The sequence below is a fragment of the Rousettus aegyptiacus genome, unplaced genomic scaffold (assembly GCF_014176215.1).
Source record: "Rousettus aegyptiacus isolate mRouAeg1 unplaced genomic scaffold, mRouAeg1.p scaffold_m13_p_6, whole genome shotgun sequence".
Lineage (NCBI taxonomy): Eukaryota > Metazoa > Chordata > Mammalia > Chiroptera > Pteropodidae > Rousettus > Rousettus aegyptiacus.
This window is the reverse complement of record NW_023416309.1, coordinates 74,405,303-74,429,013: the sequence shown is the minus strand read 5'-3', so window position 1 is coordinate 74,429,013 and position 23,711 is coordinate 74,405,303. Positions and strand designations below refer to the sequence as shown.

The following is a 23,711-nucleotide window of genomic DNA, read 5'->3' as shown; positions in this document are numbered from 1 at the left end:
AGAATATGAAGCAGGTAAAATCAGTAGGACTTTGAGGGTAGATCTAACTGCCAAGCTGAACCAGGCTACCCTCCCTCCTTAGACTCTAGGTCTATTTAGCTTCAAGCCCAATAGCAGTGCAGGTGGCTCCTGGTTTCGCCCCCGGGAGCCATAGGCTCTGTCTAGCTTCACTCTACAGGCCTTTCCCAGATACTTGCCTTTCCACACACCTGAGGGGCCCCTGAGCAGCTGCCTGGGCCAGGATCTTGGATCCTGGTTGCAGAGTAGCAACCATATGGACAGTGTGGGCTGTAAAGGGAGGAGATCTACAAACTAGGGTACATGGGGTGGGGTAGGATCAGGCTGTGGCAGAGAGCTGGGCTTAGGGCTATGAGAGTTAGCTGGCCTAGGAGCCTTGTTTCCTCTTTTTCCTCTAGGCACCTGGAAATTAATGAAGCAGTTTTCAATCTCACTACCAACCTTAAGAAAAGTAGATTTTATACTACTGTGTTACAAATGAAGAGACAAAAAGAGATTCAATAATTTGCCCAAGATCATGTCATTTATAAGTGGCAGAGATAAGATCTGAAACTAAGTATAATTTGAAGCCCTGTGCTCATAGAGTTCTTTATTTACTCAACAAAATTTCAAGGAAAAGGAAGAATAAATGGGGCTTTATTCATTTCTAACTTACAGTGTGAGGCAGGGGCAGCCAAACTCACTGTTCTGGTCAGCAGTGCTGCCCAAGCAGGCAGGTACTTGATCCCAGAGACCTGACTTTCTCTGATGCCCAGGGACCAATGCAAATTAAATTAATTCTAATGTGTAAATTAATCCTGTCCTCCTAGTTGCATAAGGGAACAATGAGAAATGATGACCTTTATTTCAAAAAATGAAAACAGCCTTAAAAGAGGCCTGTCATCCCCAAAATCAGAGTAAACAAAAACCTTATAGATGAAATTAATGAAATTAACAAATCCAGATACATAGATGGGACTTCTGCTTCTGGCCATGATGGAGTAACAGGGACTAGATTTACCACCCTCCCTTAAACAAATAAAAAGCCAGACAAAATACATGAAACATACATGAGACAATAGGCAGGGCAGGACAGGTGGCCCTAAGAGAAGAGAAACAAATTAGATGAGTCCTAGAACTGACCCAGTTTACCATCTAGCTAGAGTTCCCAGGCTGCACTGCAGGGAGAGGGAACTTAAACAGAGTCGGCAGACTCTCCAAGTTCAAGGGACGAAAGTGAGACTTCAGAGAGGCTAAGGCAGAACACAGTACCAGAGAGGAGACAGTTAATAGAAAGAACTCCAGAGATCTGCAGGAAGTTCTCTTCAACTCTTCAGCTGGGTACTGATCAGCACGTTTATGAAACAACTACCTGAAGCCAGGGAAAGAAAATGTGGAAAGAAGCAGGTGGAATTCTTGGAGCTCACACAGGACTGGGAATGGTTTATGTTCTAAAGCAGGGGTCCCCAACCCCCGGGCCATGGACCAGTACTGGTCCATGGCCTGTTAGGAACTGGGCCACACAGCAGAAGGTGAGCGGCAGGCAAGCAAGCGAAGCTTCACCTGTATTTGCAGCCACTCCGCACCGCTAGTATCACCACCTCAGCTCCATCTCAGATCATCAGGCATTAGATTCTCATAGGAGTACTGGTCCCTGGTTACAAAATGGTTGGGGACCACTATTCTAAAGAACTAAGGTAAAGAAACCTTGTAATGCACAGGGCATCAGGCAGGGCACTCTGAAGGGTACTGTTTCAGTGATGAGCCAAATTAGTAGTGTACTTAAACATGGCTCTGTCCCACTTAAGAAATCATAAAATGCCTCAAAAGAATTAAACTATTTACAAGTAACTTACCTTCATCCAACACAAAGCTAGAAACTATTTAGGATTTAAAAAAAAAAGAAAGCAGCATCCAACAACATAAAATTTACGATGTCTGGCACCCAATCAAAAGTTAAAAGCATTCAAAGAAACAGAAAAATATGGCCCATAATGAGGAGAAAATCAATAGAAATAGATTTAGAAATGTCACAGATGATAATTATTAGATAAGAACACTAAAAATAGCTACTATATGGATAAAACTTTAGGGCCAGTTCTCATCAGATGTAAACTATATGCCAGTTCTTCAGATGTAGTTTTACATTTGCTTTGTAATTCTGCTTTGGACTTTGTTCAGATCTTCTGTTAACATCAGTGAGTTCCCCTATGGTCTCATAAACACACTTGTTCCCCTGTGCTGTACACAGAAGTTGAAGACTTGATTATGACAGAACAAATACAACCTCAATAAGAAGAAACCACATATTATTTGACTTAATAATAAGTTGAAAGTAAATGTGTGACAATGATGAATTCTTGTTTCCTATTCATTTATTGGATGTTTGGTTCATTAAAAGCTGGAGAGGGTACCCTTTCCAGTTTTCCTCTTGATCCTGTGGATTGATCCTTCAGTTCTAAAATAAACAACATTATCATCACAAACACCCCAGTTATTATACTTCATATGTTTAAGAAGGTAAAGGAAAACAGGAGCACATAGAGAGACACAGAGGTATTTAAAATACCAAACTGGATTCTAAAGATGAAAAATACAATGTCTGAGATGAAAAATATACTAGATAGAAACTCTAAAATGATAGAGGTAGAAAATACTTTTTAAAAAAGGATTAACAGCATCAGTGAGCTGTGGGACAACTTTAATCAACCTAATATATGTGTAATTAAAGTCCTGGGAGCGGGGAAAGGAAAGCAGGAAAACATTTGAAGAAATAATGGCCGGCTGACAATTTCTCAAATATGATGAAACTATAAATCCACAGACCCAGAAGCTCAACAAACCCCAAGCAGAAAAAAACATGAAGAAAAATACACCAAGACACTATCAAAATCAAATTGCTTAAAATCAGCCATAAATACATAAGTGGCATAATTGGCTGAGATGTGGAATTTGAGAAGCAAGAACTAAAATTTATAAAAAGTAGACTACAGTGTTGACTCTTCAGGAAACCTAGAGACTTTAAGCACATCACAATGAAATGCCCATTTCTAAAGGAAGAAAACTGTACTAGACCTTGTCAAACACAATACTTTTGGTAATTTCATTGTAAATCCACTGTGAAGACTTGATAAAGAAACAGTTATAATGGTAATTAAATTCCCATGTCAACTCACAAGGTCTACCTAGCATCTTTAGGGTAGATGAAATAAGGTGTATTTAAGATAAAACACAGTAGAAAATAAAAATTATTACAATGTAGTGATTGAGATAGAATTTTTATTCTCTTTGAAATCTATAAGAATACATCCTTAACTTGGGGGGGTGGTAAATCAGAGAACAAGGGAAGTGGGTAAAGAAGAAAAAGAAACTGCATTTATTGGGCTCCTGCTATATATACCAGGCAGTGGGCTTTCAGATGTATCATTATATATCACACTCCCATAACCTTAAAGGGTATTTTTCCCACTTTATGGATAAGAAAATTGAAAGTCAGGGAATAACCAAGATTATACAATCCATGTTAAATTCTGAAGGGATTGTTGGACATGCTTAGGGTCTTTACATATTGGTGGCACTGGCTGTTTGGTCCACTGTGTCTTAAAAACAAATAGCTACTTTTTCCTTGATTCACTTCCATTTCCTGCATACTGCTCTGTTTCTTTGCCAGACTGGAGCTTATTTCTAGCTCACAAATAGGTCCATGTGACATAGAAAAAAAGGACAGACATTTTCCTAAAATACTTGAGCAAATATTGTAAGAGAAAGAGGGAAAGAGAAAAGGAGTTAAAGAGGCCATGCCTGTATTTGAAGGACAGAACATCCAGCTCTGACAGGACTCTGCTCTCACCAGCAAGGCTTCCAGCACATGCTTTGTGTTGCAGTAGGTTTTAATCCTTTTCATAATGAGACATTTCAAAACTAATTTTCAGAATTATCCTGTGCATATTAATTTATTTGAGGAAAATGCAAGCTTGTGATGATGATGAAGCTGCAAAAAATAAGAAACACTGAATCCCAGCAAATACATTTAAGACAGCTCTCATGAAGAGCAAATATATCCAAGATGGAAATAATGTATAAAAAACAAAAATGAGATCAAGACATAAACAAAGGCTATTATGGAAGATATTGAGGATGACACAGGTAAAATATCAGTTTTTTCCCCCAGTACTGAAAGTTGCAAAAGTAAGGGCTATATTTAAAGCAACCTGTGGCTATCTTATATTTGAGTAAATGATATGATGGATCAATTCCTTCAGCTAAAGAAATGTTTTGGTTTATCTATTTAATATTTTACCTATCCCCATGTTACATAAATACTATTTAGATTAGATGGGTGGTATAGGGCTTTAATGCTATCGCCATCATTTGGGGGAGTAAAGAATTTGCATAGAAAAAGAAAGGACAGCAAAGGCATCATAATGCTAACTTCAGTTAAATTTGAAATATCCAATTCATCATTCACCACCTCTTATTTGTTGAATTCATTCATTTATTTTTGAGTGGCAACCCTGGGCTGATTGTGGTTAGCCCTGTCCTCAAGGAGCAGGACAAAATTAGCTGACACAAAGGATATTTCCAGTCTAGTGACCCCAGGAAAGAAGAGGAAATATCAAAGTATCAGGTCAGAATGAAAGTGTCCTACACTCAGTAAATCCCCAGATAATTGCGCACTGTGGCTGCTCTGATGCTGAAGTTGGTGAGAACTCTTACCAGAGGTTTTTCCATGTTGTTATTGAAAGGGCCTCTCCAGTGTGAATTTTGTGAATTCCAAGGCAGGAATTCCATCTTAAGGTGGAATTCATTATATTAGTAGGGTTGCTCACCAGTGTGAATGTTCTGATGCAAAGACAGAGCCCCACCTGAAGACTTCTCCACCTGACAGTATGAAGACCTCTCAGGTCTTTCCCACATTCACTGCACTCCTGGAAGGCTCTCCTTGGGAGTCACTGAGGTGAAAAGTGGATTATAGTCCTACTGTGACTAAAGTCCCTCACCCTCTCCACCCACAGTCCATTTTAAAGAATGCCCTTACATAACCAGCAGATCAAGGGCATAAAAGTATTTCGCTCCTTTCTTGATGACTTTTTAAGTGACCCGCCAAGAAGCTGTCCCAGACCTCTGCCACTCCAATCCAGAACTACCCTCTTTTTTAGCAAAAGGCTTCAAATGATCAACTCAGCTGGCCCCAGTCCTCATAACCTCCACAGCCTTAGAGGTCAGTGTGCCCTTCCGTATCCTCAGTCCATCCTTTCCCATTGCAACTAAATTAAATTTTCAAAATTAGTTATTAGAAAATTCTCTTAATAGGCCTAGTGGGAAGTTTGAAAGAACCTGGCCACGCAAGGACTCCATAAATATCTCCGTGAATCCTACCCTGGGACAAATCACTTCGGACTGAGAGACAAAGGCCCAGGTCTTGGGCCGTCACCCCCATAACTCCGAAGGAGGAGTCGACCAGCGCGCCACAGCCGGCACTCGCTGGCGACAGACAACCCCTCCTCCGACCATAGCATCCTGACGCCGTTAGTCACTAGAAAAAGGCACTGCAGGATCTCAACTAATCGGTGCGCGACGCATCGCCCCCTGGCCCTCAAGCCACGCCCCGCCACACCCCGGCCAGCCGAGATCGCGCACAAAGGGCGGACGCTGTCCTCCCGACTTCCTAGAGCAGCCCCAGCGACGGGGTCGGTACCTGTCTGAGTGCGGCTCCTACCTCTTCGTTTCGGAGGGAGGTCGGCAGCTGGGCGCGTTTGGTGGCTTCGTGGAAACTTTACGGAGGCCAACAAGGTTGAGTTTACTAGGTGAAAACACTGCCTGCAAAGTGTGTTGCAAACAAGTAAAAGAAAAATCAGTGTTCTCGCCGGCGGTACTGCAGGAGAGATGGAGCAGCGGCCAAGTCCCCAAACAAAGCCCCCAGTTGGAAGACAAGGAGGAGAGAGGGAAGGCCAGGGATGGAAAGGCAGCGAACTTGGGTCTTGGGCCCGTGGAGGGGGCTTCGCCTCCTGCTCCGCAGCGCTGACCGCTGCTACATTGCTGAAGTCCCCACCAAGTCTCTCAGCGCCTGGCCCCCGCGCCCAGTATGGGTCCTATTGCGTGGTAGGAGCTCAGCAAGTGGCAGATAAATGTGCACGGACCCGCGTTACTGAGGCTACCTTCCTCAGGTTATTACCAGAATCGTCCCAGCCCCTTCCTACTGGATTTCATTGAGGCTCCAGCTCCTGTCCATTTTCAGGGGTTCACCTGGGCAGGTCGATTTTACATAGCTTTATCCCAAAAGCTGAGGGATGCGATGAGAGGTTATTGTGGGTTACATGGAAAATGTTTATTAAAGGTAAAAGTTTGCTTTTAGGAACGTGTGAAGTACTACAGGGGTCCAAGTATGAGCTTCAGATGGTCCCCGAATTCCCCGAAACTGCATGCACATTTTGCTAGACAGAGCGTCCATGAGTTTCAAAGATCCCTGCCTTAACTTGAGAGGCCTGCCTTACATCTGGAGTCACTTAGAACACATAAAATAAAAATGAATCTTAGACAATAACATTAATAAACAGCAGCCCAGAAGTCTCATCAATAAGGTGATTTAAAAACTGGACCATCCAGATGATCCAAAATATCTTACCTTGTTAATCATGACAAGCTAAACACAGACACAGACAGATACATACAGACACACACAATAGGTAACACTTGTCCTATCATGAAGGATAAAGGATATAAGCAAAGTAGATCAGGACAGAATGAACAGCTTATGCAAAACCAGAAGCTAACAAAGCACAACAGATTGGGGTACTAAATACAGGATAGGGACTGGTATACAAAGTCTTATTAAGACCATAATAAAACAATGTACTTTGGAATAATAAACAATAGAAAGCCATCAAGTGAGTAAAATTGTAAAGAAATGTTTTATTTACATAAAGTGTTAGTACACCAGTAAAACTGTTTAACTAGAGGCTGAAAATGTACATGAACATAGCTGCAAAATTCTGAAGGGTATTTCTGGGTTTTTAGGCAGGTCTTTGAGACTATGAAGCCTGTTTTTTTTAATGGGTCTAAAATTAAGAAAATTCATGGTTTTCCTCTTGAATTCTACTTGCACAAAATTATGACTACCAGTCAAACCTATGGTCAGATTTTGACTCCCAAGTAAATTGAGACAGAGGGAAGCAAATAAGGAAAAGAGAAATTTTCCTGAGATAACTGGATGAGAGGTGAACAAGGGCAGAGAATGAGGTGAACAAGGGCAGAGAATGAGGTTATGTGTGTACAGTGTATATAACAAGGTGGAAATAATTTCATTCACCAGAATTCCTCTGGGAGAGGACTAATATATGTTTGAAGTTCTTCTTAAAATGAAATGTGAGACCTACCCTCCTCCCTTAATATGCTTATGTACAAGAAAAGTTGGTCACTGAATTGCCTTCTAATGTTCCAATGAGCGGATTATTAAAAGGACCTTTTCTGAGCAATGGGTTTAAGAAGATAATTAAGCTGGGGCGGGAGAGTAGGGATGAGGTATCTGGCAAGAAAAAAGGAGCTGAGGTGACTGAGCCCTCAGAGAGGGAGGATAGAGAGAACAAACTTCAGTGGTGGTTTGGCCAAGAAGGGACTTGTGAGAATAAAATGTCTAATAGAATGTGACTCTTTAAAGAGGGGACCCTTAAAAGAGGGGACTCTTTTGTGAGGGGCTTGAAGAAGTGATGGATTCTATATCAAGCCCTGGAAGGGGGTACATGGGGAAATAAAATGAGAACACAGAAATCAGAAGGTAAAGGGATAGGAGACATCCAGGTTTCATGTGAGAAAGACATGGTCTGAGTATGATCCAATATGAGCTGGAGCAATGAATTAAGGAATGAGAGCACACTGCACTTGCAGTCACCCTACGGAAAGAGGAAAGTCAAAGAACTGGTAAGAGTCTGACTGCTTAGAGGCAAAAGGACCTGAAAGGATGTGGAAAAGTAATCAACTGTTTATTTGTACAGCCAACAGTATGAACCTGGGAGAATATATATTTGGGGTACAGGATAAACCCACTAATGGTTTTGGCTGTGACCAGTTATGTTCCCAAGGACATGATTTAAATTGATTATATTCAAATCCATGTAGTGATTAATACAAAATGTGCAAAGGATTTCCAATAAGGCAGTAATGAATCCGCCTATCCACAGAACATACCAGGGTTGAAGTCTTGGCTCTAGCACTTACCAGCTGTGTATTCATGGGTAAGTTACTTAACATCTTCCTGCTCATCTTTAAAAATGGAGTAGGAATACCCACATCATTGATGGTTGTGCAACTTTATAAATCAACTAAAAAGCATTCAACTCAACACTTAAAACAGGTGATTTTTCTGGTATGTAAAATATATTCAATAAAGCTCTTTTTCTTTTTAAGAAAAAGGGTACTTAGATCATAGAGATGCTGTGAAAATAAAAATGTAAACTGGAACTGTGCCTGGCACATAGTAAATACTCAATAAATACTAGTGATTAATATTAGTGTAATAAAGATGAGACTAAAGAATAGAACAATGAAGATACATAAAGTTAGACTTTAAAAAAAGCATAAAAGAACTATTGGGTTGGTTGAAACTTCAGAAATCATTTAGTTCAACTCCCCTCATTTTACAGATGAAAAAATTAGGAACCAGCGGGTGAAGTGCTTTATTCAAGGTCTAGCTCTAACACCAAACCCTAAAACAACTGGATCCCGCATTAGTGCAATTTCCACTTCCCCCCACTGCCTCAGAAACATGGAGATGTGAAAAATGGAAAATGTGTTTCCTAAAAGAAGAAAGAACACATAGAACACAGAAAACTCATGTAGACATGTAGAAGAAAGAATTATAAGGCCAAAAGCGAAATAAGAGGAAACCAACATACCCTGGTCTATCAGGCCATTGGAGCCCAGGTCAAGAAAGCTTCAGTGCTTTGGCAAGGAGGCCCTGTTTAGTCAGGTGAACCAGCCTATTACTATGGCCAGGTGCCTCGTGACAGTGAAGCTGCATAGTTCTTTCTGCTTCCTGACACAGGATCTGTCAGCAGCAGCAGGGGCTAAGACCAAAAGTGGATGCAGCAGAGTTCTTGGGAACAGTTGGTCTGGACAGCCTAAAGTGGGGAATAGCTACTAAAGAGCTGCATCTCCCTATGCTGAATAGTCTGGCCTCACAAGTTTATCCTCTGGCCTTGCTCATCAGCCCCTCTGGATTCTAAGGGCTTTCATTTACAATCCTGTAAACTACCCGTGAGTTTCCTCTATCAGGGTATCCTCTTCAGATGAATGAGAAAACCTAACAAATATGGAATGACCCAAGCCGCCCAATTCTTCATTAGTTCCAGCATCTTCTAAGGGAACTTGATAGCATGTTCAGAAGATTTTGAAGCTAACAAAAGCTTACTAAATTATCCTAATGCTAAACAGTGGACAAAAGAACAAGGTATGTCTTCTAGGCTACAACTTCCCAACATTTCAGAGGATAACATTCAACGAGTTGACTCTCATTCTTAGGAGGTAGTGGAATCACATTCTTCCATTTATCCTGAAGAGTAACAATTTAGGCTAGATGGCTAGTACAGACCCCTAATGTTATATGACCCACTAGGGGAGGAGGGAGGAAGGGAGAGAAAAAGGGACAGAGCACATTACAATTTTATGATTTAACTCAGTATACTGAAACTTCCCAATGAATAGTTTATAAAAGTGCCTCATCCTATTTGACCATTTAAATAAAAATCAGTAAGACAGAGGAAGTTCTGTCCATTCATTTGATCTGAGAACTTGGAGTGCAGTTTATGAATAAGTCTGACTTCAGCTTTTCCACAGAAAGCTTTCCTATTCTGCAGATTATTCCATACAGTGAACACTTTGATGTCGGAGGAGGTGAGAGCTCCGACTAAAAGTCTTCTGACATTCTTGGCACTCATAAGGCTTCTCTCCAGTGTGAATTCTCTGGTGTATGATAAGTTGGGAATGCTGGCTGAATGTTTTCTCACACTCATTACATTCATAAGGTTTCTCTCCAATGTGAATTTTCTGGTGGAGAAGCAGCTCAGAGTTATCCCAGAAGGTTCTTGCACATTCGTTACACTGATGAGGTTTCTCTCCGGTATGAATTCTCTGATGGACGATAAGGTGAGAAGTCCGCCTAAACGCCTTTCCACACTCAAAGCATTCATAGGGTTTCTCTCCAGTGTGAATTCTCTCATGTCTAAGAAGTTCCGAGTTCCCCCTAAAGGCTTTTCCACATTCCTTACATACATAGGGTTTCTCACCAGTATGAATTCTAATATGTCTAATAATCTCTGAATTCTGGCCAAAAGTTTTTCCACATTCATTACATTCATATGGTTTGTCCCCTGTATGAATTCTTTGATGCCGGATAAGCTCAGAACTCTGACCAAAGCCTTTCCCACATTCATTACACAGATATGGTTTTTCTCCAGTATGAATTTTCTGGTGTCTAATAAGGCCTGAGCTATGCTTGAAGGCTTTGCCGCACTCACTGCATTCATGATATCTTTCTTCAGTATGAATCCTCTGATGCTGAATAAGCTGTGAGCTAACCCTAAAAGTCTTTCCACATTCATTACATTCATATGGTTTCTCTCCAGTGTGGATTCTCTGATGTAGAATAAGAGCTGAATTCTGACTGAAGGCTTTACCACATTCTTCACACTTATAAGGTCTCTCTCCAGTATGAATTCTATGATGGTGGATAAGATGTGAACTCTGAATGAAGGCCTTTCCACATTCATTACAAGCAAACGGTTTCTCTCCAGCATGAATTCTGAGGTGCCTGCGAAGGCTTGAGTTAGTTCCAAATGTTTTTCCACATTCTTTGCATTCAAAGGGTTTCTCTCCACTATGAACTCTCATATGCTGGATAAGATGTGAGTTCTGATTAAAGGCTTTCCCACATTCTTTACATGTATGAGGTTTTTCTCCCATAGAATTCCTCTGTGTTTGGTTAGTTTCTAAATTCCCTATGAAGTTTTGGCCAGAGGTAGCAAATGTACTAACTACCTCTGCTGTGATATCTCTCTGATGTGTGATCATGTTTGGGCTGGAACTGCAGACTCTCTCATTCTCCTGGTCTTTCTCACTTGAGGGTGATTTCTTAAAGATAATCAACCCTGATGCAAAGTCTCTCTTCTGAGGAGACATCTGCTCCATAATCTCTTCTGTGGACTCTCTCGAACGCCCCTCCAAAATGTCTTCTTCACATGCTGCTCCAAACTCATGACCCTGGTACACAACTTTTGGAAGTTTTTCTAATATTGCACTGTGTAGCTCGGATTCTTCCAAAACTTCTTCCTTGGGAATTACCTCCTTGTTCTCAGTCCCCATCTCACAATCTGAAATGAAAGAGGGTAAGTATGTGAAGTGGCTATATCATATCTAAATGAAACTAATGCTAGAGGAGTATGGAGTTTGACATGGTGCTGACAGCACTCATAAACAGTCTTGGTATCTAGTGAAATTGTAAGACATCGTTGAAGAGAAGAAAGAGATTTAGGATTATGGTAGACATGCTAAACAAACAACAAACAATGACTGAAAAGAGTGAGAGAAATTATCAGAGGAAGAGATTTAAGAAGAGAAACAGGAAATGAATGATAAAAAGATGCTGATAAAAGTTCCTTAATATTTAACAGTGAGTTGGAGCTGAACTTGAGGTTGGTAAAGAAAAGATTTAGGGAAAATGGTGGCCATATTAAAAGATGGCATATAAAAAAGGTTTGGAGAAATGGCAAAATGGCTAATATAAATAACTTTTGGGTTCACGGAAGAAGCAACCAGAAAATGAGTAGCAGGAGTCTAGTCCTATGATACTCACCAGCTCTACAGAACAGAGGACTCTATATGTACCCATTCAAAAGGTTCTAGCTTAATTTTCTCTAGATGGTTAGTAAATTGTATCAGTACTTTTCTTTTCCTTACTGATTTGAAATGCCATCTATACCAAAGTCTAAATGACCATACGTATTTGAGTCAATTTCTGGATTCCCCTCAGTTCTTATTGACCTGTCTATTTCCTCTCTAATACCAAACTATTAAACCTACTATAGCTTTATTAAAGTTTTAATATGCTAGAGAAATTTCTCTCTCATTAGTCTTCTTTTTCAAATATTTCCTATTTTCATAATAAAATTTCAGTATAATTTTGCAAAATTTCCAAAATTATCCTGATTTGTTAAATATCCATCATGTCTCTGTATGAATATTTTTTTAGTGGTTACATTTTCTAACTGGTTATTATTTTTATGTATAGCAATGCTAGTTTTACATCATTGCTAATACTTATATCCAATGTTGATACTAATTTTGTAATTGACTCCTTTATAGAATTTTCTTAGTACTTTTATAGAACTTAAAGCCTATACTTTTTTTAAACTTCTAAAAGGCTGTGGCAAAGATTTTTAGTTGTCTATCCCAATATCCATTATTTTCCACTTCATCAGCAACAAAACAATGCATTTATTTGGTGTAGTAATGAACCTGGCTAAAGAAATAAATTCTTAGCCTTCTCTGCAGCTAGGTTTTGCCACATGACCAACTTCAGGTCAATAGATAGTAAGATGCAAATGAAAGAAGAAGGGACTTCAGGGAAGTTTCCTTAAGGGTGAAGGGATGCATTTCTTCACCCACTTCGTCAATGCTGTGCCTGGGGCATGAGCTGGTAGTTGAAGTGCAACCTCAAACCAAGAGTACACAAGCGTGCCCTACAATAGAACCAGAGTTAGAAGGAACCTGGTTCCCTGATGACTCCATGAAGCTGTCATAGCAGCCCTGGAATGCCTGTCTCTGGACTTATTTTATCTAAAAAAGAAATAAGCTTTGCCTTGCTTAAGCCATTATGTTTTTGTTTTGTTTTGTTTGGGGGGGGGGCATTGTTCATTTGGTGTTTGTTTGTTTTTTGAAGCCAAACTTATTCCCAACTAGTACAATGGCCCCAGGGATTTATTGTCCCAGTCATAGAAGTAAAGTTCAAATGCTGGGAGAATAAGCCTGGCTTCTGTTCAGGTAGTAAGCAACCTGGAGCGAACACTGAAAAGGCCCTTTGCCTAGGCCAGTGCATTTCTGTACCACAGCAAATCTAAGGAATATAATCTTCCCATCAGTAAAAGTGTTAACTGTAGATGGCAATTCTTAAGGAGTAATGGGCAGCTATGGGACTTCATCCTTTAGAAAATGCAGTTCTGAAATGATTTTTAAGCCAGGATGTGATGCAGTGCATTATCATACTAGCAATTCAGGTATATGCACGCCAGTGGCTATTTTGTAGCTGAACTAGAAAGCAATATGTCTGGACTTAGGGAGAACAGTTAGAAGGCTGATGCAGTCATCCAAACAAGGCATGATGAAATCTAACTGGGGCAACAGTAGTAGTGGGAATGAAGAGGAGACATCCTGAGAAATATTTAAGAGGACAAATTTTGTAAGATTTGGTGTATGATTGGATATAGGTATAAGGAAGAGGGAGGAGTCAAAAGTGGTACTCTTTATTTGAGGAATGGTAATTAAATGGATAGTGGTACCACTGAGGTTGGGAATACTGGAGAAGTAGCTAGTTTAGAAAGGAAGATGATAGATGACCTCCGTTTTGAACTTAAAAGAATTTCAAGATATCTATACAGAGGTATCAAGGAATCAGTCAAAATATACTGGTCTAAAGTTTAGAGCAGTCAAGACTAGAGATACAAACTTGAGAGTATTCAGCATAGATGGTAATGACTACAGTGTGACAACTGTCGGATATACTGAAGACGGAAACCTAAAAAGCCAAAGCTAACATTTAAGAGTACTCCAGTTAGCTTCCATCTTTCCCTCCAGATCTTTCTACTTTTCTGTACCTTGCTCTCTGACCCAAAAGGATAACCTATACAGCACATATCAACAAGCCCTCTGGCATCTAGTTGTTTCCACCAATGGGGAGGCTCAGCAGGAGGCTAGAAGTAGGGAGGAGAATAAGGTCAGGGTATTTATTCTCCTGGTTCCCTCAAGGAGTAATGGGTATCCTACCCAATTATCTCAACAACTGGGTTCCAGTAACCTCTCCTACTCTTGTCTTTTCTGACCCAGGGCTGGCGACCACTCTACTGTTGCCAGCTCCAGGTTCTACAATAAACCTTCCTCAGATTATCCTAATTTGAATGAAGTATTGTTTCCTGTTAGGACCTAAATTATAAAGTGGTGGGTAGTGGAAGAGAACCTGCCAATGAGAGAAAGAATGGTTAGCGTAGTAGGAAAAGAACCAGAATAGAGTGTCAAAGAACTCACCAGGGCAATAGCAGAGGGAATTAAAAAGTGTCACATGTAGTTGATAGATCCAGTAGAATACGAACTGGAAACATCTACTGGGACAATTAGATAGTCAAAGGTGACCTATGAGAACAGATTCAGTGGAATGACAGAAGCAGAAGCCAGGTGAAAGTGGACTGGTTAGTAATTTGCTGCTGCTTTCAAAAAGTTAGACAAAAGGAGAGGACTAAGATAGGCAGTAGCATGCAAGGTCAAAGAAGGGTCAAAGAAGGATTTTCTCTGATGGGAAAGATTTGAACATGCTTACATTAGAAGGGATGGCACCAGTAGAGAGACAAGAGAGAAGAGGGAAGAAAAGATGAGATTACTGAAGAAATGAAGACCCTGAGAGGTGGGAGACTGGAGTCATGTGGTGAGGGAAGGGGAAAGTGGTGCTTTTGGGTGGCCTTTGTACTGCCCTTTTTCTCTGCCCAGCCTCCAGGCATCCATAGAATGCTGGTTACTACCCACCATCCTACCCTGGGGCCTCTCCTGTCACTCAGCAGTACATCCTTGATAACACCCCTACCCCTGACACCTGGAAGGAACCTGATTTCCTACTGGAATCCTGAAGTCCTGGAAGCTGTTTGTGTTATCCCTCAAAATGATGGAATATTCTTCAACTTTCCCCTCCTCAGCATCTCCTCTAATTTTCCCATGGAGTAAGGACAGGCGCCCAAATGGTGAATTTCTCCTATTTGCTGAAAATTTTGAAAATTACAGATAATAATGTATCTATATAAGGATCCATTGTACGGAATTTAGCTGTCTTCTTCATCCATGGTACCATTTGAATTGGGAGGTACTGTCTTAAATAAAATTTTTCTCTAAAACTCAGCCAAGAACAAATTCCACAAGCTGGTATTTCAGTCCCTATCTACTCCCAAACCCCTTTCTGTCCTTTCCTTTTCACCCTTTTCTCTGCTAGAGTTACTTCTTTCTATCATCTAGCTCTTTACAAAGTCATCATTCATAGAAACTACATCTGTACCACACCATATGGAAAATCACTTGTGCGCAGTAAAACAAGATATAGAAGTTAGGTATGTACCTATCCCCAACTTCAATATTTGGTTCAAAATTCAAATGCATAAAGTCTTTCCCAACTAAATTTGACCCCCTCTGACCATTCATTTACTTCGCATTCTGCCAGTGATACAATATTCATGTCATCTGCTAAATACTGCTTTATAGGTACCGTCTCATATCAAAGCTGATCTCCATCTGGTTGATTTTCCCAGAGGCAGAGCCACACATTAGACCTAACCCTCGTGTGGAAATATTCTACTATTCACAGCCTAAATTCATATTTCTAAACATAATTTCCCATCTTTCTGTTTCTCAGTTCTTCACTTTTCTAATTCTGAAATTAGCTGTTTCTGGACAGAGAGAAGATGAAAGTGCCACCTGAGGAGGAAGCTGACCACTCTTGGTCCTCAGTCTGGTGGATGACAAGCAGACCTCTACTGGGTCTCCACAGTTTGAAATAGGATCTTCAATTCTGTAGAATTAAATTTGTTTTTTTCAATGCACCCTAGAGCAGCCTCAGAAAGCCTCATTCACAAAATAATGATGCATAAACCAAACACCGACTTATTAATTAACAATAAGAAATAAAACTTTGAAAGGACTACACTGCCTAGATGAAAATCTACATGGGAAGCCACATAAAACCTTGAAAATTGTTTAGTAGGTTTGCAATTATAGCAAGATTTTTTTTTTTAAATGAATGGTTCTTAAACAATGATTCTTGGCCTAGAACTAGGCTAGATACATAAGAATAAACTGGGCAATCTGTTTAAAATACTAATTTCCAGATCTCACCTCAGAACTCTCAGAATAAAAATCTCCAGGAGGGATGTAGAGACTACTGATAAGCACGTACTATGTGCTGTGTACTAAGCAATTTATAGACAATATCTTGTTAAACCCTCACAACCTTCTTATGAGATAAGTATGCTGGAGAGCATTATTGTGAGGAAGAGCCAACTGACATGCTTTCCCGTCTTTCTCTAGCAATGCTTTTGACAGATCCAGCCCTGACTAAGAATCTGGGGACACGCATGGTGGAAGAATGAGGGAGTGAGTGTCTTTAGGATATTAGCTAGGACATAGTTGAGGTGACTGAGATAGGGAGGCCAATGATGTGGGGGAAGGGAAGAGTCTGTAACAGAATACAATTAACACAACAGCATTAAGCCAGCTTGAGTTGTATTCTGTTCACTTACAGACAAAAGCATTTTAACTGATACAAATACTTTCCCTTAACTTCTGAAAGGCCAGGTCCTACCAAATACTCAATATCTAGTACAAGAATTACCTCCTCCCCAAAGTCTGCACTAACATCTGCAGGAAGGAGGTTCTTTCTTGGTTCTCTGAACCAGCGTTTCATTCACCCCTTTCTTTGAACTGCAGTTATCATGTCACTTCCTGTTCACTGCTACCCAAGATCTACAGAATATAAACTTAACATGGCTCATAATACCCTTCAGGTCGGACCCCTGTCTCCCTTCCCATCTCCTGTTGCATGCTCTCCAGTGACTGTCAGAAGGTGCGGTCACGTTCAGGGTCTTGCAGTGCAAATATTTCCTATTCTCGAACCTAGAACAGTGTCTGATACACAGCTGATAACAGCTATTTGTAAAAATAATGTCCTTCTCCCAATGCCATTTAATTTAAAGCAGTTATCCTCCTTTCCTTTGTTCTCCCCCTGGTTTCCACAATCAAGAAGGATCTATTGCCTGCCTCCTTTCCATAACTAACCGTCATAAGCCAATATCCTGTTTGCTGGCACAATTTGCCACGGGGACCTTAAGTTTTTGACACTGCCCGTCATTTCGTTCCTACAGTTCACTTGGGGGTGGGATGTCTAAGAAAGCCACAGTTCCCATTGGCCCCCACGTCGGGATGGAGGAAGGGAGTGCCCCTACCTTTCCCGCCTCCGCGGCTGACAGGCACTTAACGAGAGCCCAGATGGACTCTTGAACAGTGTCCAGGATCCACACCCTATGTGTGCTGATGGGGAAATGGAAGTCCGGGGTGACCATAAAGTCCAAGGTCACACACTCAACTCGGGTGAGGAACGGGCCTAAACATTGGGTTTCCGCTCAGCTCGCGAGCGGGGGAGTCAGGAGCCCAGCGTCCTCCTCCCTCCCGCTGGGATGGAACGAGGTCTCACCGCAGGCAGCTGCCGCTCCACGATCGCTCTACTCGGGCTCCTGGCGCTGCTCCGCCTGCTCACACAAACCCGCAGATGTTGTCTTGGTTTCTCTGCTGACAGGCATCGGCTACTTCCGGTACCCGGGCTGCACTTCAGCCAATCAGCGCGCGCCGCACTCCGCCGGAGGAACAGGTGGTTCGCACGCCAACACCTCCTTCCTTTTTACAGCGTTGCTTTATGTCGCTTCTCACCCTAACACGAACGCCATCTCGCCGCTGCCTGTCAAAGCAGCTAGCTATTTGGGGGCCCTGTGCACCCGGTGACGCCCACTTCAGCCTCAGGATCACTAACAAGCTGGGTCCTCCGAGCTTCCTAGAAGGGCTCCAAGGATGCACTTCCGCCGTGTGACCGGCCGCTCTGCGCACTAGTGTCGCTCCACAAGCATTGACCTGGGTTTTAAGAATTGGAAGTCGGCTTCGCTTCCTCTTGGGTTTGGGATCCTAGGACCTCCTTAACTCCCCCAACCTGCATCCTTTATCCTGCCACTCCTTTCCATAAGCCCTGTGAGTCTGGTATACACAGACCCTTAGATCCCAGGAAGAAGCTGGTCAACCGTTGGGGGCGAAGAGAGACCTGCCCTGAGGTCATGAGGGGCCTACTGGAGTGAGAGAGTGATGTTTGGGCTGAAATCTGAAGGTTGAGCGGGAATTACCCAGGTGAAGAGTGAGCGGGAGAGCTCTTCAGATGTTGGGAGCAGAATTCTATGCTAGCGTTCTTACCTGTTGAATAAGGTTGGTCCATCTAGCCTCCGAACCTTTGTACTTGTTACGTTACTTCCTCTGCCCTTCATTTGCACAAGATTCTTGTTATTCAGGTCTCAGTTCATAGGTAACTACGTTGGAGAAGTCTTCCATCCTATCTCCTGCTGTCTCAAACTAAGCGACCCCAATTACAGGGAAGGACTATGATGGGTCCTCTTTGGGTCTAGTACTTACCCCTTGGCCAATCATTGTATTCCAGGGGATGGGATAGTGCAATTAGCCAAGTATGAGTCACTTTCTGCCCCAATTGTGGGAGCAAGCTTCTGTGTTTGCCCCACTATACTCCTGTGGAATAGGGAAGAGAGTGAATATTCTAAAAAAGGGAAAGTGTGTGTGAGCTCCAGTACACAACCCAGCAGAAAAGAAAACTTTCTCTGGAGTGCATCGTTGGGATTAGGCCCTAGACTCTAAGGCCCATCATTTTAGCCACTCTCACGTCAATGTCCTTAACTCTTTTGCCCTACCGTCTGCAACTGCCCAGGAAGTTCATTGTCCTTTGGTCAGTTGAAATGTCCATTTTTCTTACCCAGGCTGCTAATAACTAGTGGGGGAAAATATACATTTTGGAAATGAGCCCCAAGATAAATGTATGGCTTCTACCTCCCAGCGGTCTTTCACGGCTGCCTAGAAATCATTTTCTATTTCCCTAGTCTATTGTTATTTCAGTCTCCTCCATACCGCTCGAGCCATGTTACTGTAACAATTCATTGCCAGGTACATTCATTCCAAGGAAAGATGCCCAGACTACAGAAGTATCCTGTCTCAGAACCAAGGGTGGGGACATTTGGTTCTACTGACTTTTATCTGGCGTACCTGCATTAATGAGCATCTGCCTCAAGAGCCTAGATTTGTGATCCTCAACCTTGGCTATGCATTGGAATCCCCTAGTAACCTTTAAAAATATTGATGTGTGGTGTCACCCACATGGATTCTGTTGAAATTGAGCTCAGATTTGGTCTGGACATGGGTTTTTGTTTTTTTTTTTTTTTGGAGGGGGCTGTGTTCGTGTTTTTAGCTTTTCAAGTGATTCTAACATGCAGCTAACAGTTGAAAAACGATAGCCTCAGTCAGTGATTCTCAAAGTGGGGTCTCTGAATCAGATACTTAGGGTTTAGGGCTCAGCAATCTGTGTTTTAACAGCTCTGTAGGGGTTCTGATGCACACTAAAGTTTGGGTTTCACTGGCCCAGACATTGACAGTGCTTTACTTGATGGGCCCTTTTCTGTGAGTTAGATAGGAAAAGGATAAGTTGTATCCTCCTGGCTACTCTCCTGCCCACCATCCGCTTTATTACACTAGCCAACTTAGGGACCATCTGGAGCAATGGGAATCTACTGAGGGGAGGAGAACCAAGGCATATGGTCCACAAATACCATTCTAATTTCCAGCATGAATGAGGATGTATACGACTGGGTAGGGGCTGATGTTTCACAGTCTCCTAACAGGCTCAGAACTTCCATTGAATTGATTTTTATAGTTAAGTATGAGCAGTTTTGTTTTTCTTGAAAAAAAATGATAGGTAGGAACCTTGGCTGCCCTCTCCAATTCACACAGGGACAGGTACATGGAAAATAAAAGACATACTGCTCTTGTTCACCCTTTTCTCCTATCTGTGGAACATGTGGGAAGGAGGGCTACCAGCACTGGCTACTCTCCTTTCTTATACTTTAAATCATGTCATCTCTCTAATTAGTATACAGTCTGTTTTGGGCCTGGTGCTGATTATAATTATATTTTTAGTTGCCTATGGACCACATTCCAAGCTATTTCCAAACTCTGAGTAACAGCACTCAATGTTGTCTCAGACTACATGAAAGCGTAAGCCATTGTTTGGTTTCTGGAAGTCATAACCAAAAGCCCTTCCTTGCAAACCTTCAGGTCTTTCAAAATCCCGTCTCCCACAGGTGTACAGCAGGTCATCGAATAATGTCATTTAGTTCAACATCGTTTTATTGTAACATTTATGAGATGCCATAGGAACTTAACTCTTGTTTATGTCGATTAATCTGTGGTAAAATTGGTTTTGTTATATGTTGTTTTGCTTAAAGTCACAGAACCTATCGACAATGTTAAGTGAGGACTTAATATATAACCCTGGGCCAGGGTATGATTTCATGCAAGGACACTGGCTTGGATAGATTTCTCTTTCTTCACTACTCACATCCACAACTTATATCACTGTCATCTCCCTCCTTGATCCTGCCTTCCTTTTCTTCTTTCAACTAGGCCAACCTATAGAACATCCTACACACCAGAAGTCTCACTTAGCATGACACTGATGTGTTTTATCTTATGTTTCTTAACCATTTCCTGTGACTATACCTTTTCCCCCATATAGACAGAGTGTTTTTTAAGAGTCAAGACTGTATTACATGTCCATGAGAGGTATTGGCCTTGCAGAGCCTATGTTCAGTAGAAATCAGCTCAACTGAAATACTCATATCCCAGCTCCACACACAAGCAACCGACTAAAGCTCAGTCATGGCTCAACTAAGCCTTTAGCATTCTCTTTACACCTTCGTATATGAAGAAGAAGCAAGTTAAACAAAAAGGCAACCTTCTTCTCTAGAATTAACAATTATACCAAAAGCCCAGAGCGACCAATTCTGAGCCTGACCCAACAACATCATGTTTTCTCTGTGCCAGGTTAGGAGATCCTTCTTTAGCAAGTTCTTTACACCTGAGAGATGCCCTCGGGGTCCTGTGAGGTCCGCTTTTCTCTCAGGTGAAACCATGGCCCCTTTCACATGGGATTAAATGCAACAACACCCAGAAACCTCAGCTTCCCAGTAACTGCTTCACAGTTTAGCACCAGGTCGGGAGGCAAAGAGAAGGCTGCTCTGGTAGAGAGGTTAGTGCTGGGCTTCAAGGAAGTGGAGCTGGAAGTGGTAGGAGGGGTCACAGTGGAAATAGACAATAGTGGAATGTGCAAGGGAGCAAGTGATCAGAGGACAAAGCAAAAGAAAGCTGTATCCCAATGAATGAGGCTCCTCCTCACCAGGGCTCGGGAGTCTTCCCAAAGTCAGCAAAATAATCAGCATACTTGCCACAGGGCTAAGATCCCACTGAGGCATACAGTGCCCAAGCCCCAAATCTGACTTAGAGCCCCTTAGAGCTCATCACAATGCTTCAGGCGACTGTTGCCAATTAATTGAATTCCCACATGAATAGGAATTATTTGTCCTCCCAAGGCCAAGCCATCCTACATGAATATTTCTGAGGCCCTTTTTTGAGAAAATAACATGGGAGGAAAATCAAGTTCCAGTGTTTCACACCATCACAGGGACATATAAGTTCCCAGTGTGACTGGAGAATCTTAAGACTGCCAGAATGACTCCTAATTCTATTTTCATGGTGTCGTTTTCTGAGCTGAAGATGTAGCCCATTAAAAGTCTTGGATGAACTTTTCAGTCCTCCATCCAACAAGATCTCTTCTCTATGACTCATCCTTCCTCTTCAGGCTGATGTGATCCATTTGCCATCTCCCACACTCTGTTTACTCACCCTTCATACTGTTTTCTCTTACACCACATGCCTGCCCACAATACTCTCCTCGTGTCCACTGCCACTGAAATCCATAATTGTGATGACACCTCAGGGTCCCTTGAATCCTCTCTCTAGATTCATCTTGGGTTCGCTCCCTTCCCCCATAATTCAAATTCACTCTACCCCTACAGTAGCGAGTCTTTCGAATAGCGACATATCCTTCTTGACCTCACTACATTAATGCCATGTAAAAAATAATGTCGTATAGATCTTATCCACGCAGGCAAAATATAGGCTTTGAGGCAATAACAATAACAGCAAATCCAAACCTTACAAATACGTCACATAGTTTATAAAGCCCTCACACATGTGTTAGCCGTGATCAGAGTCTCTTGAAGCTTAGGTTGTCTGGGGCGACTGTAGAAAAGGCTTTCACAGCTGTTGGAGCCCTAATGGATTCAGTGACTTGTCCAAGTTTACTCAGGTCAGAAGGGGCAAGGCCAGATTAGTACCAACATCTTCAGACTCCTCCCAGGACTCTTTTTACTCTAACTTGACTGCCTTCCTAAAGCCCCTCTTAGCACACAATCTGCCCCTACCCCTTATTGGGGCCCTGAAGCATGGCCGACCTGTTTTTGCCTCTTTTTTGACCATTAGTCAGCTCCAGAGAGGAAATTTCAAATCTAACATTCAAAAAATCTACATTTGCCCTACATGTGCATGAAGATCTCCCATCTACCAAAATAAAACCCTGCACTCCAATGGGTTTTTGGGTTACCTATCTGGCTTCCCTACTTTAAGACCTGGTTCCACAAATCACATGCAGAAAGTCTTTCCTGATTCCCTCTTCTCACTCCAACCACTTCTCTACTGTTCTTCCTGACCCTCAGCATTTTAGCTAATTTGACCTGTTGCAGCTCACGTTCCCTTGTAAAAAATTTTTTCCATCTCCCCAGCTGGTAATAAGAACCCAACCTGTCCTCAGGGGCTGCACCTGTAGCATAGCACTGACCAGACACAGTACCTACATGTTGACCGGAAAAGTCTTCCGTGATTAACTTGAATTTTAACAGTGGCAAGAAACAGTACCTTAACCCAGAAGCCTAAGAATAATGTCAGGAATTTGGGGCAAAGGGTAAAGCTGGTAAAAAGAGCAAATGTAGCTAACTGGCTCTGTGGAGCCCCTAGTATCCCATCAGATCAGTAGTTATCGCAGGGTTGATTACTTTTTCATACGGTTGAATGAGGAATGTTGGCTGACACTTGAGTCCACAAGTTCTATATAGTAAACCAAACCATAATAACCAGATGGCTGGTTAATAACATTGGTTGATCTTGATGACTGGAGATAATTGGGAAGCTTAAATTGGGGAGGATCCTCAAATGGAATTGGAACGAAGTATATGAGCAACCAGTGTGAGAGGCTGATGTTTGCAAGTTTTTCAAATACATCTGGGTTTCTGTTTCTCTTTGTCTTTCTTGTCTCACTGGACATACTTTTTTATCTCTTTATTTTTATATATTTCAGTATTTGTTTTTGATAAATTTATTTCGGCCATTCTTAGATAAGTGACAGTCAATTTTGTAAAGTCATACATTCTAGATGGTCAAAACTAGATCCTTCCCTACTTATTATTGAGTATGTAGTTTAACCTACTGTGCTAGACCCAAGGGTGGACACATTTATCTAGGCAGTATCTTTAGTACCAAGATGTTAGAAAAATATGGAGCCATTTCCAGCACTAGTGGGCAATTGTTGAATGTCACCAGAGCCCACAAATTAAAAACCAGCATCACTGGAGGAGATGGACAAACATCTCCAGATTGAGCAAGTAGGTCACACTTCCCAGGATCCTAATAAATACTGCTTAGTATGGGATGGGTGTTTTTCAGATGAGGGAAGATAGGGCCTGAATCTGGAGAAGACTAGGCATGAT

The 23,711-nt window shown here is 41.8% G+C and overlaps 1 protein-coding gene across 2 annotated transcripts; it reads right to left on the bottom strand.

Annotated features, from left to right (window-relative positions):
* Nucleotides 1-6,885: 6,885 nt before the first annotated feature.
* Nucleotides 6,886-17,594, bottom strand: ZFP3 (ZFP3 zinc finger protein). Of its 2 annotated transcripts, none has more exons than XM_016141978.2 (2): nucleotides 17,486-17,594; nucleotides 6,886-11,360 (listed from the first exon to the last, which is right to left on the bottom strand). In XM_016141978.2, exon 2 carries the CDS (start codon nucleotides 11,350-11,352, stop codon nucleotides 9,850-9,852), a length of 1,503 nt encoding a protein of 500 aa, XP_015997464.1. In that variant the 5' UTR covers nucleotides 11,353-11,360; nucleotides 17,486-17,594; the 3' UTR covers nucleotides 6,886-9,849. The 2 variants fall into 2 exon arrangements, with proteins under 2 accessions (XP_015997464.1, XP_015997465.1); XM_016141979.2 differs by lacking the exon at nucleotides 17,486-17,594 and adding an exon at nucleotides 17,238-17,479.
* Between the last annotated feature and the right edge of the window lie 6,117 nt (nucleotides 17,595-23,711).

Bases quoted from the DNA above. Each gene is read 5' to 3' on its own strand.
- ZFP3 (XM_016141978.2), bottom strand. From the start codon at position 11,352: ATGGGGACTGAGAACAAGGAGGTAATTCCCAAGGAAGAAGTTTTGGAA.